The sequence below is a fragment of the Mesitornis unicolor genome, unplaced genomic scaffold, assembly GCF_000695765.1.
Source record: "Mesitornis unicolor isolate BGI_N332 unplaced genomic scaffold, ASM69576v1 scaffold31088, whole genome shotgun sequence".
Lineage (NCBI taxonomy): Eukaryota > Metazoa > Chordata > Aves > Mesitornithiformes > Mesitornithidae > Mesitornis > Mesitornis unicolor.
In genome coordinates this window covers 11,423-21,921 of record NW_010203028.1, presented here as the reverse complement: position 1 = coordinate 21,921, position 10,499 = coordinate 11,423, and the positions used below count along the sequence as shown (strand labels likewise).

At 39.5% G+C, this 10,499-nt stretch overlaps 1 protein-coding gene across 1 annotated transcript; it reads left to right on the top strand.

The window, feature by feature from the left end:
- Positions 1–533: 533 nt before the first annotated feature.
- Positions 534–9,896, top strand: LOC104545444 (GTPase-activating protein and VPS9 domain-containing protein 1-like; the record flags this gene model as incomplete). Its single annotated transcript, XM_010190589.1, has 11 exons — positions 534–621; positions 1,025–1,105; positions 1,773–1,895; positions 2,403–2,532; positions 2,935–3,044; positions 3,563–3,722; positions 4,197–4,384; positions 5,734–5,947; positions 6,518–6,590; positions 7,466–7,663; positions 8,375–9,896. Coding segments are annotated over 11 exons (1,506 nt in total), but the record flags the coding sequence as incomplete, so codon positions are not given.
- Between the last annotated feature and the right edge of the window lie 603 nt (positions 9,897–10,499).

Sequence of the window (10,499 nt, the reverse complement as noted above, 5' to 3'; positions counted from 1 at the left end):
TATTTATATTTATATTTATATTTATATTTTTTTTCCCCTCAACATGAGCACTACCTTATGCATCTAATGCCAGAAGGCTGGTACTAAATGTGTTTAGCCAAGGAATTACAGTGCACTTTTGTTGCCTTTTAAATGTTGGCTGGTAATGTTTTACAAGCTAAAGCTATAGATGTTCAGGGCAGCTTAAGTGAATCTGGCTTCTCTTAAATTTAGTGGATGAGCTTTACTTGATTTGGTGGGACTTCAGAAATAGATCTGTTGTAATGTTTAAATTTAAAATGCTGCAGCATCCTGAAAAGTAATGTTCCTTAAAAAAGAAACAAGTGAAATCTAAGTTTCTTCATGTCTTTGGTTTTGCATTTATAGGCTACCCTCTGCAGGAGGGACATTGCTAACTTACTCTGTTACGGCTTTCTGTGCTCTGCTGTAGTTCTGCTTTTACAGACGATTTAGCGTAAGCTGATATCAAGGAGAAATTTTGTCTTTACGTTTGAAATGGTAGATGCTCAAATGTAGACTCTGCCCTTCTACAGATTGAAGAACGAAAAGACAGTGATGATGAGAAGTCTGACAGAAACAAGCCCTGGTGGAGGAAACGCTTTGTGTCTGCCATGCCCAAAGGTAGAATCACGTCTGTCTGGTTTTTGTGCTTCAGTAAGAGTGCATGCTGCCTTTGTTATATCTTTGGTCACTTTTATGAAAATATATGTCTTTATATACTAAAATATAAATAAATGTATAAATAAAAATGAGAAGCTACCTGAATCCTTTGGCTAGTAGTTGCCTAGAGCACACTGTACCTGGAAGGCAGAACTGTTCTGCGTGGCTCATGGTAGCACATGAGTTAAAGGCACAGATTACTGCATACGCTCTCAGTACAGTTCTGCTCCTTCCTATAGATAGGCTTGTGGTTTTATTGACGTTTATTTGATGGCAAACTTTTACATTAGCCACTTTCTTAAAGTTTCTTCAATGTGGCCATTATCTCCGAATAGTCTTTGATAAGATACCTTGTGTTATTCAGCACCTATTCCATTTAGAAAGAAAGAAAAACAAGAAAAGGACAAAGATGACATGGTGCCTGACAGATACCCCATACTTCAAGGTATGTGAATAATATCATCATAGTAATTTGCTCTCATAATAGGCCCTCTAGAGTTCCAGAGTGCCCACCAGGCATCTACTTACAGAAAGGTGTACGCTATTGTAGTTAATGTTCACAGCTGGCTTTCTGTATAAGAAACTGAATAAAGACTTCTTGCCTTGAAGACTGTTTTTAAATTGTCATGCTTCTGTCAACATGCATAGTGCTGGATTCTCGACTCAGTCTTGAATTTTGGTTTTTTTTATTTCCTTCTCATTACAAAGCTCGTGTCCTTATCATAGCTGAGCTGTGAGGATAGCTGCAGACACGTTCCAGTAATAATTACTTAAGTGCTAAATTAAACATAATTTGAACCTGGGCGTTAAATTTTCTATTTGCCTAATAATTTCTAGAAGTCTTCAAATATACAAGAACCCTTTGTGTAAACAGTATAAATATGCTAAGGATCTGGCTTTGTTTGTTCACTTTCATTGTACTTGGGTTTTCTCCTGCTTTTGCTTCAGACTTTATAAATATGTTTGAGTTGTGGCTACATGGAACACAAGCAGCTATTAGTTTGATGTGGCCAAAAACAGAGTCCAAATGTACATGTCTGAATATTTATATTTGCTTTCAGTTGGCACAACGCACAGTTAACTCCTGTTGTCTTAAATTGGTTTTTTTCCAGATGATCCCAACCCAAGGCTCAGTGCGCAGGCACAAGCTGCAGAGGACATTCTAGACAAGTACAGGAATGCAATTAAGAGAACCAGTCCCAGTGAAGGAGCTATAGTAAACTATGATGGTGCAGGTGAGAACCTGGCTTTTATAAGCATCACCAGCATAGTTTCTCCTCCTTAAAGATAAAACTGCTTCAGTATTCTAGACCAATGTTAGCACTAACAGCTGAGCAACATGAGCTCTAAACCAGGAACATGTTGTGATACTATGAGAGACTGGGAGTTAAATCAATATTCCCAAAGACAGCTCTTTCATATTGCCATTGAGTTGGTTGGTTGTTAATCATGCATCTCTTACCAGTTTTTGTGTGTGTGTGTTTGTTTGTTTGTTGAGTTTTTTTAATGGATACTGGAGAAGTATTTTGCCTTCCAAAACTGATGCAGTTTCTTCTTATGGACTAGTAGATTGTAGATTTTTAATATACTTTTGTCATTTATTCAGAACAAGTTGTTTTATTTGCTGTCTTTGTTCCCCCCCACACCTTAGACTAACAGGAAGGAAGTAGAGAATATTAGTCTGTTTTCTTCTTCTGACTCTTCTCTTCACATGTAATGTTGTTTTTCCCTCCTTTCCGTAGAGGCTATTGGGGATGGTGAGAGCATGCATGACTCTCCACGTGATGAGGCTTTGCAAAACATGTCTGCGGATGATCTCCCAGACTCTGCAAGTCAAGTAGCGCAGCCACAGAGTTCTGCTTTCTCCTATAGGTAAATACATTTTCAGGTTTAATCTTTCCCACAAAGCAGAATTAAAAGCTGAATCCGTGTGATTGGGTCCCACAAAAGTCTTAATTAGGATTAATGTAAACTCCTATGTGCTTTTAGTTTTAGGCATCTCAAACTGTCGTATTTCCACTGATGAAGGAGGATATTTTAACCTGAGAGGACAGAGCAGTGCAGTGTTTAGGCATAAATTCCTTTGAAACTGGTCTAGGTGCTATATCAGTTGAACTGATACGCTAAAGTCTTGACAGCATTGGTGTATTTAAAATTTTATTAAATAACTTTTAGTCGATCTTTAAAAAAAAACCAAACCCATGACAAGTAAAGACTGCTTGCTGAAGAAGCAGACCCTGCAGCAACTTTAAGAAAATATTTTTCCTCTTTAAGGGATGCAAAGAAGAAATTGAGATTGGCTCTTTGTTCAGCAGATTCTGTTGCCTTCCCGATGTTGACACATTCAACAAGGAATGGTCTACCAGATCACACAGACCCTGAAGGTAAATGTTCTTTATACAGACATATCTTGTATTGTGTCTCTTCATTTCCCTCATCTAATGGCACTTGTACTGCACCATTTATGGTAACTTCTGTTTGGCATAGATGTAGAATGCATAAGCCACCTTTTGTCCCTCAGATTATTTTCTTTCTTACTCCACAAACAAACCTGCCAGCTAAATCTGGTCTATTTTTTTTCATAATGAAATGTCTGAGATACAGTGCAGGCAGAGCCTGAAACTGTAGAACAGACTTCCAAACTACATGTACTGTCACCTTACCTGGTCCTCTTCACGTTTCAGACTGGTTCTAAATACCAGTGATAGTGATATGAAAACTTATCCCATGATATCTGGAAAATCCAGAAAGTCTTATTGAATTGTTCTTAAAATAACACTAATTGCCTAATGTACAGAAGTTTTATTTTAAACTGTTATGTGTTCCACAAATTCAAAACCAGTTTTATTTTCATCATGCCTACATGTATTTTCCTTAACCATTTTCCTGTTTTCTTTATTAGATAATGAAATTGTGTGCTTCTTGAAAGTTCAGCTAGCTGAAGCTATTAACCTGCAGGACAAGAACTTGATGGCCCAGCTGCAGGAGACAATGCGATGTGTGAGCCGCTTTGATAACAGGACCTGTCGAAAGCTGCTGGCATCTATTGCGGAGGACTACAGGTATTTTGTTCAGTATCTTATTAATGGGTTGCCAAATGCATATATTTATTCACTAGCAGACTGGGAAGATCTCTTTTGGTTTAAATTGTACTTTACCAAGTCAGGTTATTACATCTCTGCTTCCCCACAAAATGATGAAATTGTCTTGCCTATCTGCGAATGGCTTAAAAAAGCTTGGGCATTTAAGTCAGTCACGATGATAATAAACTTGGGTTAAATCAATTTGTGGATAATGTTCACTCTAACACACAAAGAGATGCTGTTAGGAATTTGCTTTAGTCTTGCCTTCTGGAGTGCTGCAAGGGCAGTGAATTCAGTCAGAGAAATCTGTGTAGGACGAAACTTCTGAATTCAGGTGTTACCTTGGTTTAAAAAAAAACCAACAGGTTGAAGATACTTCTTGCACTACAACTTAGAAGTTTAAAAAGCCTCTATCTTTACTGTGAATCTAATGTGGAGCACACTCTATTTTAGGAAAAGGGCTCCATATATCGCTTATTTAACTCGATGTCGCCAAGGCCTGCAATCGACACAAGCGCACTTGGAAAGGCTGTTGCAAAGAGTTCTGCGAGATAAAGAGGTGGCCAACAGATACTTCACCACAGTGTGTGTGAGGTTACTGCTGGAGAGCAAAGAGAAGAAAATAAGGGAGTTTATTCAAGGTAAGATTAGTGCAGACTCTGAAGTGTTTCTATTCCTATACTCCATATTTAGATGCTGGATTGGGTTAATGTTTTAAAATACAACTTCTGATCTGAGGAGCAGGTTCCTAGAATGGTTTTCACTTCAGCTGCTGAATTAGTGACTCAAATAGGCAGATTAATGTGACTTAACTGTTACATTGTGGCAGCTGAGCTGTAACTGCATTACCTCACTTGGCCTAAAAAGTTACGCTAAATCATATTATCTGGCATCTGCCCTATGGAAGAAGCATGAATATTATTCATTATTTGAGATCTAATGATAAATGATAAATTAAGTTGCAGCATTCAGTCCTCAGTACAGAACCTGTGGTTTTACCTTGGAAGTTACGAGGAATAGTAATAGTATGAATCAAATGAATCAAAGATTGAAAAATATAGTGTAAGGGATATCACCACCATGAAGACAACTCTCTCAAAATAGAGTCACTTAGAACAAACTGTGTCTATGTTCTCTATGGACATACCTGACTTAATGAAGTACATAAGAAATTTGGAGTCAGTTCTTGCTTCTGGAGCGTATAGTGCTGCATATTAAATGTGCCTTAATAGACTGGAATTAATGTGAGAACTTATATCTACTAGGATTAAAGTTCTGGTAATAAGATTTGGTGACCCAGGAAGGAGTTAAAGCCCTTTCATTGGGCAGAAAGGAGACAGCTATTTCTGCATGATCTAAAAGAGAAATTGGCAACCGTGGCATTCAGGCTGCTGGCAGATGTGAGTGGCAGTTGTCTTCTGGTGCAGAGTGCTATAAATATGAAGCCAATGAATGGCCAGTGATTTGGTCATGCTGTGTTAACTTGGCTGCACCGCTCGTTCTGTGTTTTGTAGATAACTCTGAACGTTGCAACTATGCGACTGTGCATACTTAATAAAGGCAGGGGTAGGAAATGGTACTCATGGGTTTTCTTCCCATCTTTCCCCGCATCCCCGTCCTCCCCCGTCTCAGCATCTGACAAGCTCCTACCAGCGCCTCTCGTAGTGATTGTTCTGGGTGTTGTCTGTGGGTGTCTGGAAAGAAGGCATAAGGACTGGTACTGCAGAGGAAGTGATTAACACAATATCAAGTAGAGCATTTGGACCATATGCTTTGCTAAATGTCTTCTGTGTGCTTTTCCTTTAGTTTCTTCATTTATTTTGAGGATTCCTGCTTGTATTTCTCTTAATGGGGCGTGGGCAAAGCTGAGCCTCAGTGCTGCCTGGCCAGAATTCTGAAGTAGATTCTGCGCTCTTCTTTCCAGCAGAATGCATCAGAAATAGTGTTTTTTACTTAATTGAGTGTTCTCTCTCTTTTTACTTTTGATCAGATTTCCAGAAACTCACAGCAGCAGATGATAAAACAGCCCAAGTGGAGGATTTTCTTCAGTTTTTATACGGGGCTATGGCTCAGGATGCCATATGGCAGAATGCCAGCGAAGAACAGCTTCAGGATGCACAGTTGGCTATAGAACGCAGTGTGATGAATCGTATTTTCAAACTTGCGTTCTACCCTAATCAGGACGGAGATATTTTGCGTGACCAGTAAGTTAATGCCATTTGAAGTACCTGGTTTCTCTTTTGCAGTTGGTGCAGATGGAAGCTGTGTGGTCTTCATGTGACAGCCATGCCATACAAACTCGTAGGTTTTCTCAGAATTTTTGGAAAAGAGCAAGGATAGAGCTTTAGCATCGTGTGCAGAAGTTTTTTTGCAACGAACTGCTGGAACACAATCAAATATAATGTATTGACTTGGGATGCTGACTTTCAGATCTGCAAGCGTGTATGCTGAGAGTGAGAAAACCCTGCTTCAGGACTCGCTCCTTCCATTTTCTGTTTTGATGCAGTATTTTCCATGCATTTGGGCTTTTTGGGGTTTGTGTTTTAGAACATGCACTGTTTGAATGCTCTACTGTCTGTCTGGCCATACTCGATTATATGGCAAAATCCTCTGCATCTCTTGCTGACCTAGCGTCCGTTAGCTCTAGGCCCATCATGATTATACGCGTTCCTGAAGATCTCTCGTGTAGTATCAAACTTAAAACTAGTGGGAAACGCCAGAGGACTGCCAGCTGCTGCTTTCTTTTCACTCTTGTGTTTTGTGTTTGTTTTCAGGGTCCTTCATGAGCACATACAGAGGTTGTCGAAAGTAGTGACTGCAAACCATAAAGCCCTTCAGATACCTGAGGTAAGAGCGTCTGCTTTCCATCACTTTTGTGTGTGTGTCAGGGTGCTTGGTTTTGACCGTGTTCAGGATGGGGAGAGGATTGTTCTGTTTTACACTTAGAAGCATTGCTTTTCTATCTGTGACAGCTAAAATACCCTGCAGGAAAAACATGCTGTACCCATGCTTTGGCATCTTCCACTGGCTGATCCTTCCAAATAAATTTTTGTCCCGATTTTGACACCTCTGTCCTGACAGTAAGATTTAAGAACTAATGCTACACTGCACTAAGATGCAGTAACTTTCTGATAATTTGCTTCAAAAAACCAATATTTGAATCCTTTTTGCTTCTAATGTGATTCATATGCCATGGCTGTGGTTTACAGCTGTCATGTTAACTTTCAGAACTAGCCAGCTTTAATGGAGCCTTTAGAGATCTGTGAATTTGCCCAGTGCTTTCACTTTTGTCATGGTTAATAGGATAACTAAAAGCAGGTTGGTAGGCTTAAGAAGTCTGTCAGGGGCTGAATGTTTGCAGCCTTCCCAGTTCTCAAGTCAGTGCTTGAACTGGATGACTCAAAGCAGTGAGTGTTCATAAAGCTGCTTATGTAGGGACTGAGACATACAGCTCTGCCTTCGCTTGGAGCGGCATACAGGAGACAGCAGGAATTAGCACAGCTAATTAGGTTAGTTGCACATAGAGTGTGGCTCCTTGTAGTTTTTTTATTACAGCACAGCAGGAAGCCACCTTCCTTGTGGGTGTAATGTAAGCACCTTGACTTAAAACTTCCCATTTCCCTGGAGCCTGGCTCCTGCCTGCCGCTCTCTGGTACTTCAGATCCTCTGGGGTGCACAGGAGTAGCACTGGTCGCATGGTGGTTTGTGGTTTGTTTTCCTAGGTGTATCTCCGGGAGGCACCATGGCCATCTGCACAGTCTGAAATCCGCACGATAAGCGCTTATAAAACCCCCCGAGACAAAGTGCAGTGTATCCTGCGAATGTGTTCAACCATCATGAACCTGCTTAGTCTGGCAAATGAAGATTCAGTGCCTGGGGCAGATGATTTTGTTCCTGTTCTGGTATTTGTCCTCATAAAGGTGAGTTCTTTTGCAGAGATCACAAGCCCCAGCTAATTCTTGTAATAAATAAGCAAATTTTAAGGATTTTTAAGGAGATAAAGAATGCATTTGGGTAACTGGGAGCATGCTAGACTCAAAACCAGATCCAATTCAGCAGGTTTAAACAGAAACATCAGAAACGTGGTCACAGTTACGATTTTTGAATCCAAACAGGCTTTGCATTTGGAACCAAATAGGGATGTGGGCGTTGTGGGTGGAGTGAGGTTTTTTTGTGTTTTTTTCTCCTCATGTGTGCACCAGCATCTGTCATCTGTGCCTGCTTAATGTTGTCTTCTTTTGGGATCGAGATCCAGATCAGGACTGGCTAGCATTCTGTTGCTTACTTCTTCTGACACAGGAGTGTTTGGAGAATGCTCTGCCATGTACAGGATTGGCTAACAGTAGGCTTCTTCGTCTGCTGAAAGCCTTGGTGGCTTTTACAGATCCTGCCCTTCTTTCTCTTGGCCTCTGAGTGGTTTTTCCCTGTTGGAAAAGGCTCCTTTCGTCAAGTCTGAGACCTTGTGTGCGTAAGGGGGTGGTCTGGATAAGGCTCACTACCCTAGAGATAGGTTGTATTGTCACGTGTTGCGAATGTGTGAGGATCACTGTATCTTCTGTTCTGTATCTGGTAGTGTTTTATGTTTGCTTTGCAAACAACCTGTGAGTGTCTCTTTCTTCTTTACCCCTCAGGCAAATCCACCTTGCTTGCTGTCCACTGTTCAGTACATCAGTAGTTTCTATGCCAGCTGTTTATCTGGAGAAGAGTCGTACTGGTGGATGCAGTTCACAGCAGCGGTTGAATTCATTAAAACAATTGATGATCGCAAGTAGCTCAGTTGGCACGTGTATGGGCAGACTGTGTGTCAGCAGAAGAAGAGTATATAAGAATGTACAACAGCTGCAAAAGCTGAAGAGACTTTCCTTGTATAATACTGTACAGAATTGAGGCATTTTAAAACACACCTTTACTAATCAAATTAATTTAACAGATTTTCCTCTTCTCTTTTGGTTGTGTTTTTCTCCCCTATAGATACTGGCACTGCAAAAGGGACCACAGTTTTCAGGTATTTTGGAATCTCAAAACACACAGAAAATTCTCCATTGCTTTTTTCCACCACCTTTCTTGAATTCTTACCCACGTGAATGATTCACTTCATTTAATTTCTAATAGAAAACTGAAACAAGAAGAATCAGGGCAACCACTTAGTATACTTTCTAGCTTAATACACCTTTTATTGATAAAACACCAGCCACACTGAAAGTTTGTAGTAGTTGACATTAGTTATCAGTTGTATCTCACCTAAATTTAAAATCTGAGAGGACAGTGTAAATATTATATAACTATATTTAATGCATTGCAATTATCTTTGGACTCATTATCCTTTGAATACACGAGCAAAAGCCTCTCTGACCTCTAACAGGTTGTGACACACTGTGTTTCGGTAGTGAAAGGACTTCCTTGAAAGGCTAAGATTAAAAAAGGGCAAACTGAACTATTTATTAAAATGTAATTAAGATTACTGAAATTTCTAAAACTGGAATTTATAGTAGACAGGGCTTATTAGTTAAACACTTTTTGGCTAGGGCATTAGGGCGTTACAAGGGTTTGGATATATAGAGGAGAGGGACTGTAAGTTACAATAGATAAGTCTAATATAAGAAAAGGAGAAATAAAGTACCTTACTGTAATATTTTTTTCTGAAATATTGTGTATACTGTACAAACCCCAAACAGAGATCCTAACAGAATCTTGGACTGTAATATATATTTTGATTAGTGACATTAAATACATATGCCAGGGGTTTCAGTGAATGTTTTTACTAAATGTTCTTCGTGTTGTCTGCTATGCAGCAGTGCAAGTTTTACTGTTCATATAAAATATTTTAAAATATAACACTGTTCTTTATGAAACATATCATGACATCAGTTCAGGGTGTTTTATAGATTTCTCACCCCACCTTTCCCTTCAACTGACAATTACTGATCTAAGGAAGTTTTTATGCACGCCACCACCTGGGTTTTCGTGAGTGGAACGGTCTGGGTGCTGGCCAGTCCTCATTATCTGTAAGTGTATAATCGCTCGCGGGTCTTTTTGAGCTGGAACCACAGTGGAAAAGGGCAGCGAGCAGTGAACTTTTCCGTGTCAGTATTATTTCTTGCTCTTCCCAGTGTTCATTGCACTTCTGACAAAGGGATGTGTTAGGACTTGGTGTCTCTGAGTGGTAAAGGAAATGAAATACTTCTTGCTTTCTTTTCAAAATATGATTGATTTTTAATTTTTGTCTGTGTGTGCATTTTGATGATTAAAACCTGTAAGCAACTAGTACTTGGGGAAAATAATTTGGTTAACTGAAATTAGAGCAATTATGTAAAATATCGAGTGCTTGATTTGGCTGTGCTACTTGTCAAAGCATTATTAAAGAAACCTACTTTCTAGGACTCTAATATGTAATTCAGTATAGCATTTTTGCTGAACTAATCACAGGTGAGAGGGTGGGATGGTAACTCTTTTATTTATAGTCTTTCTCCTCTATTAAGGACTTGATTGTGTGGAGGAGCCGTACTCAGTAGAAACAGAATTCTTCTGATCTGCCTTACTGTGGTAGCTCGGTCTGTGTAGCACTGCAATACTCTAGTTAGCCTTGATGGGTTTTTGGTGCTGAACATGTAACTTAATATTGCAAGCACAGCCCTGACCAATAACACTCAGCAACGAAGCACAAATACGCCCTTGAAGATATGGCCAGATCATATCTAAAAGCAATATAAATTTATTTATATTGAAGTGTCCTGTAATATTTAATTATTACTTGAA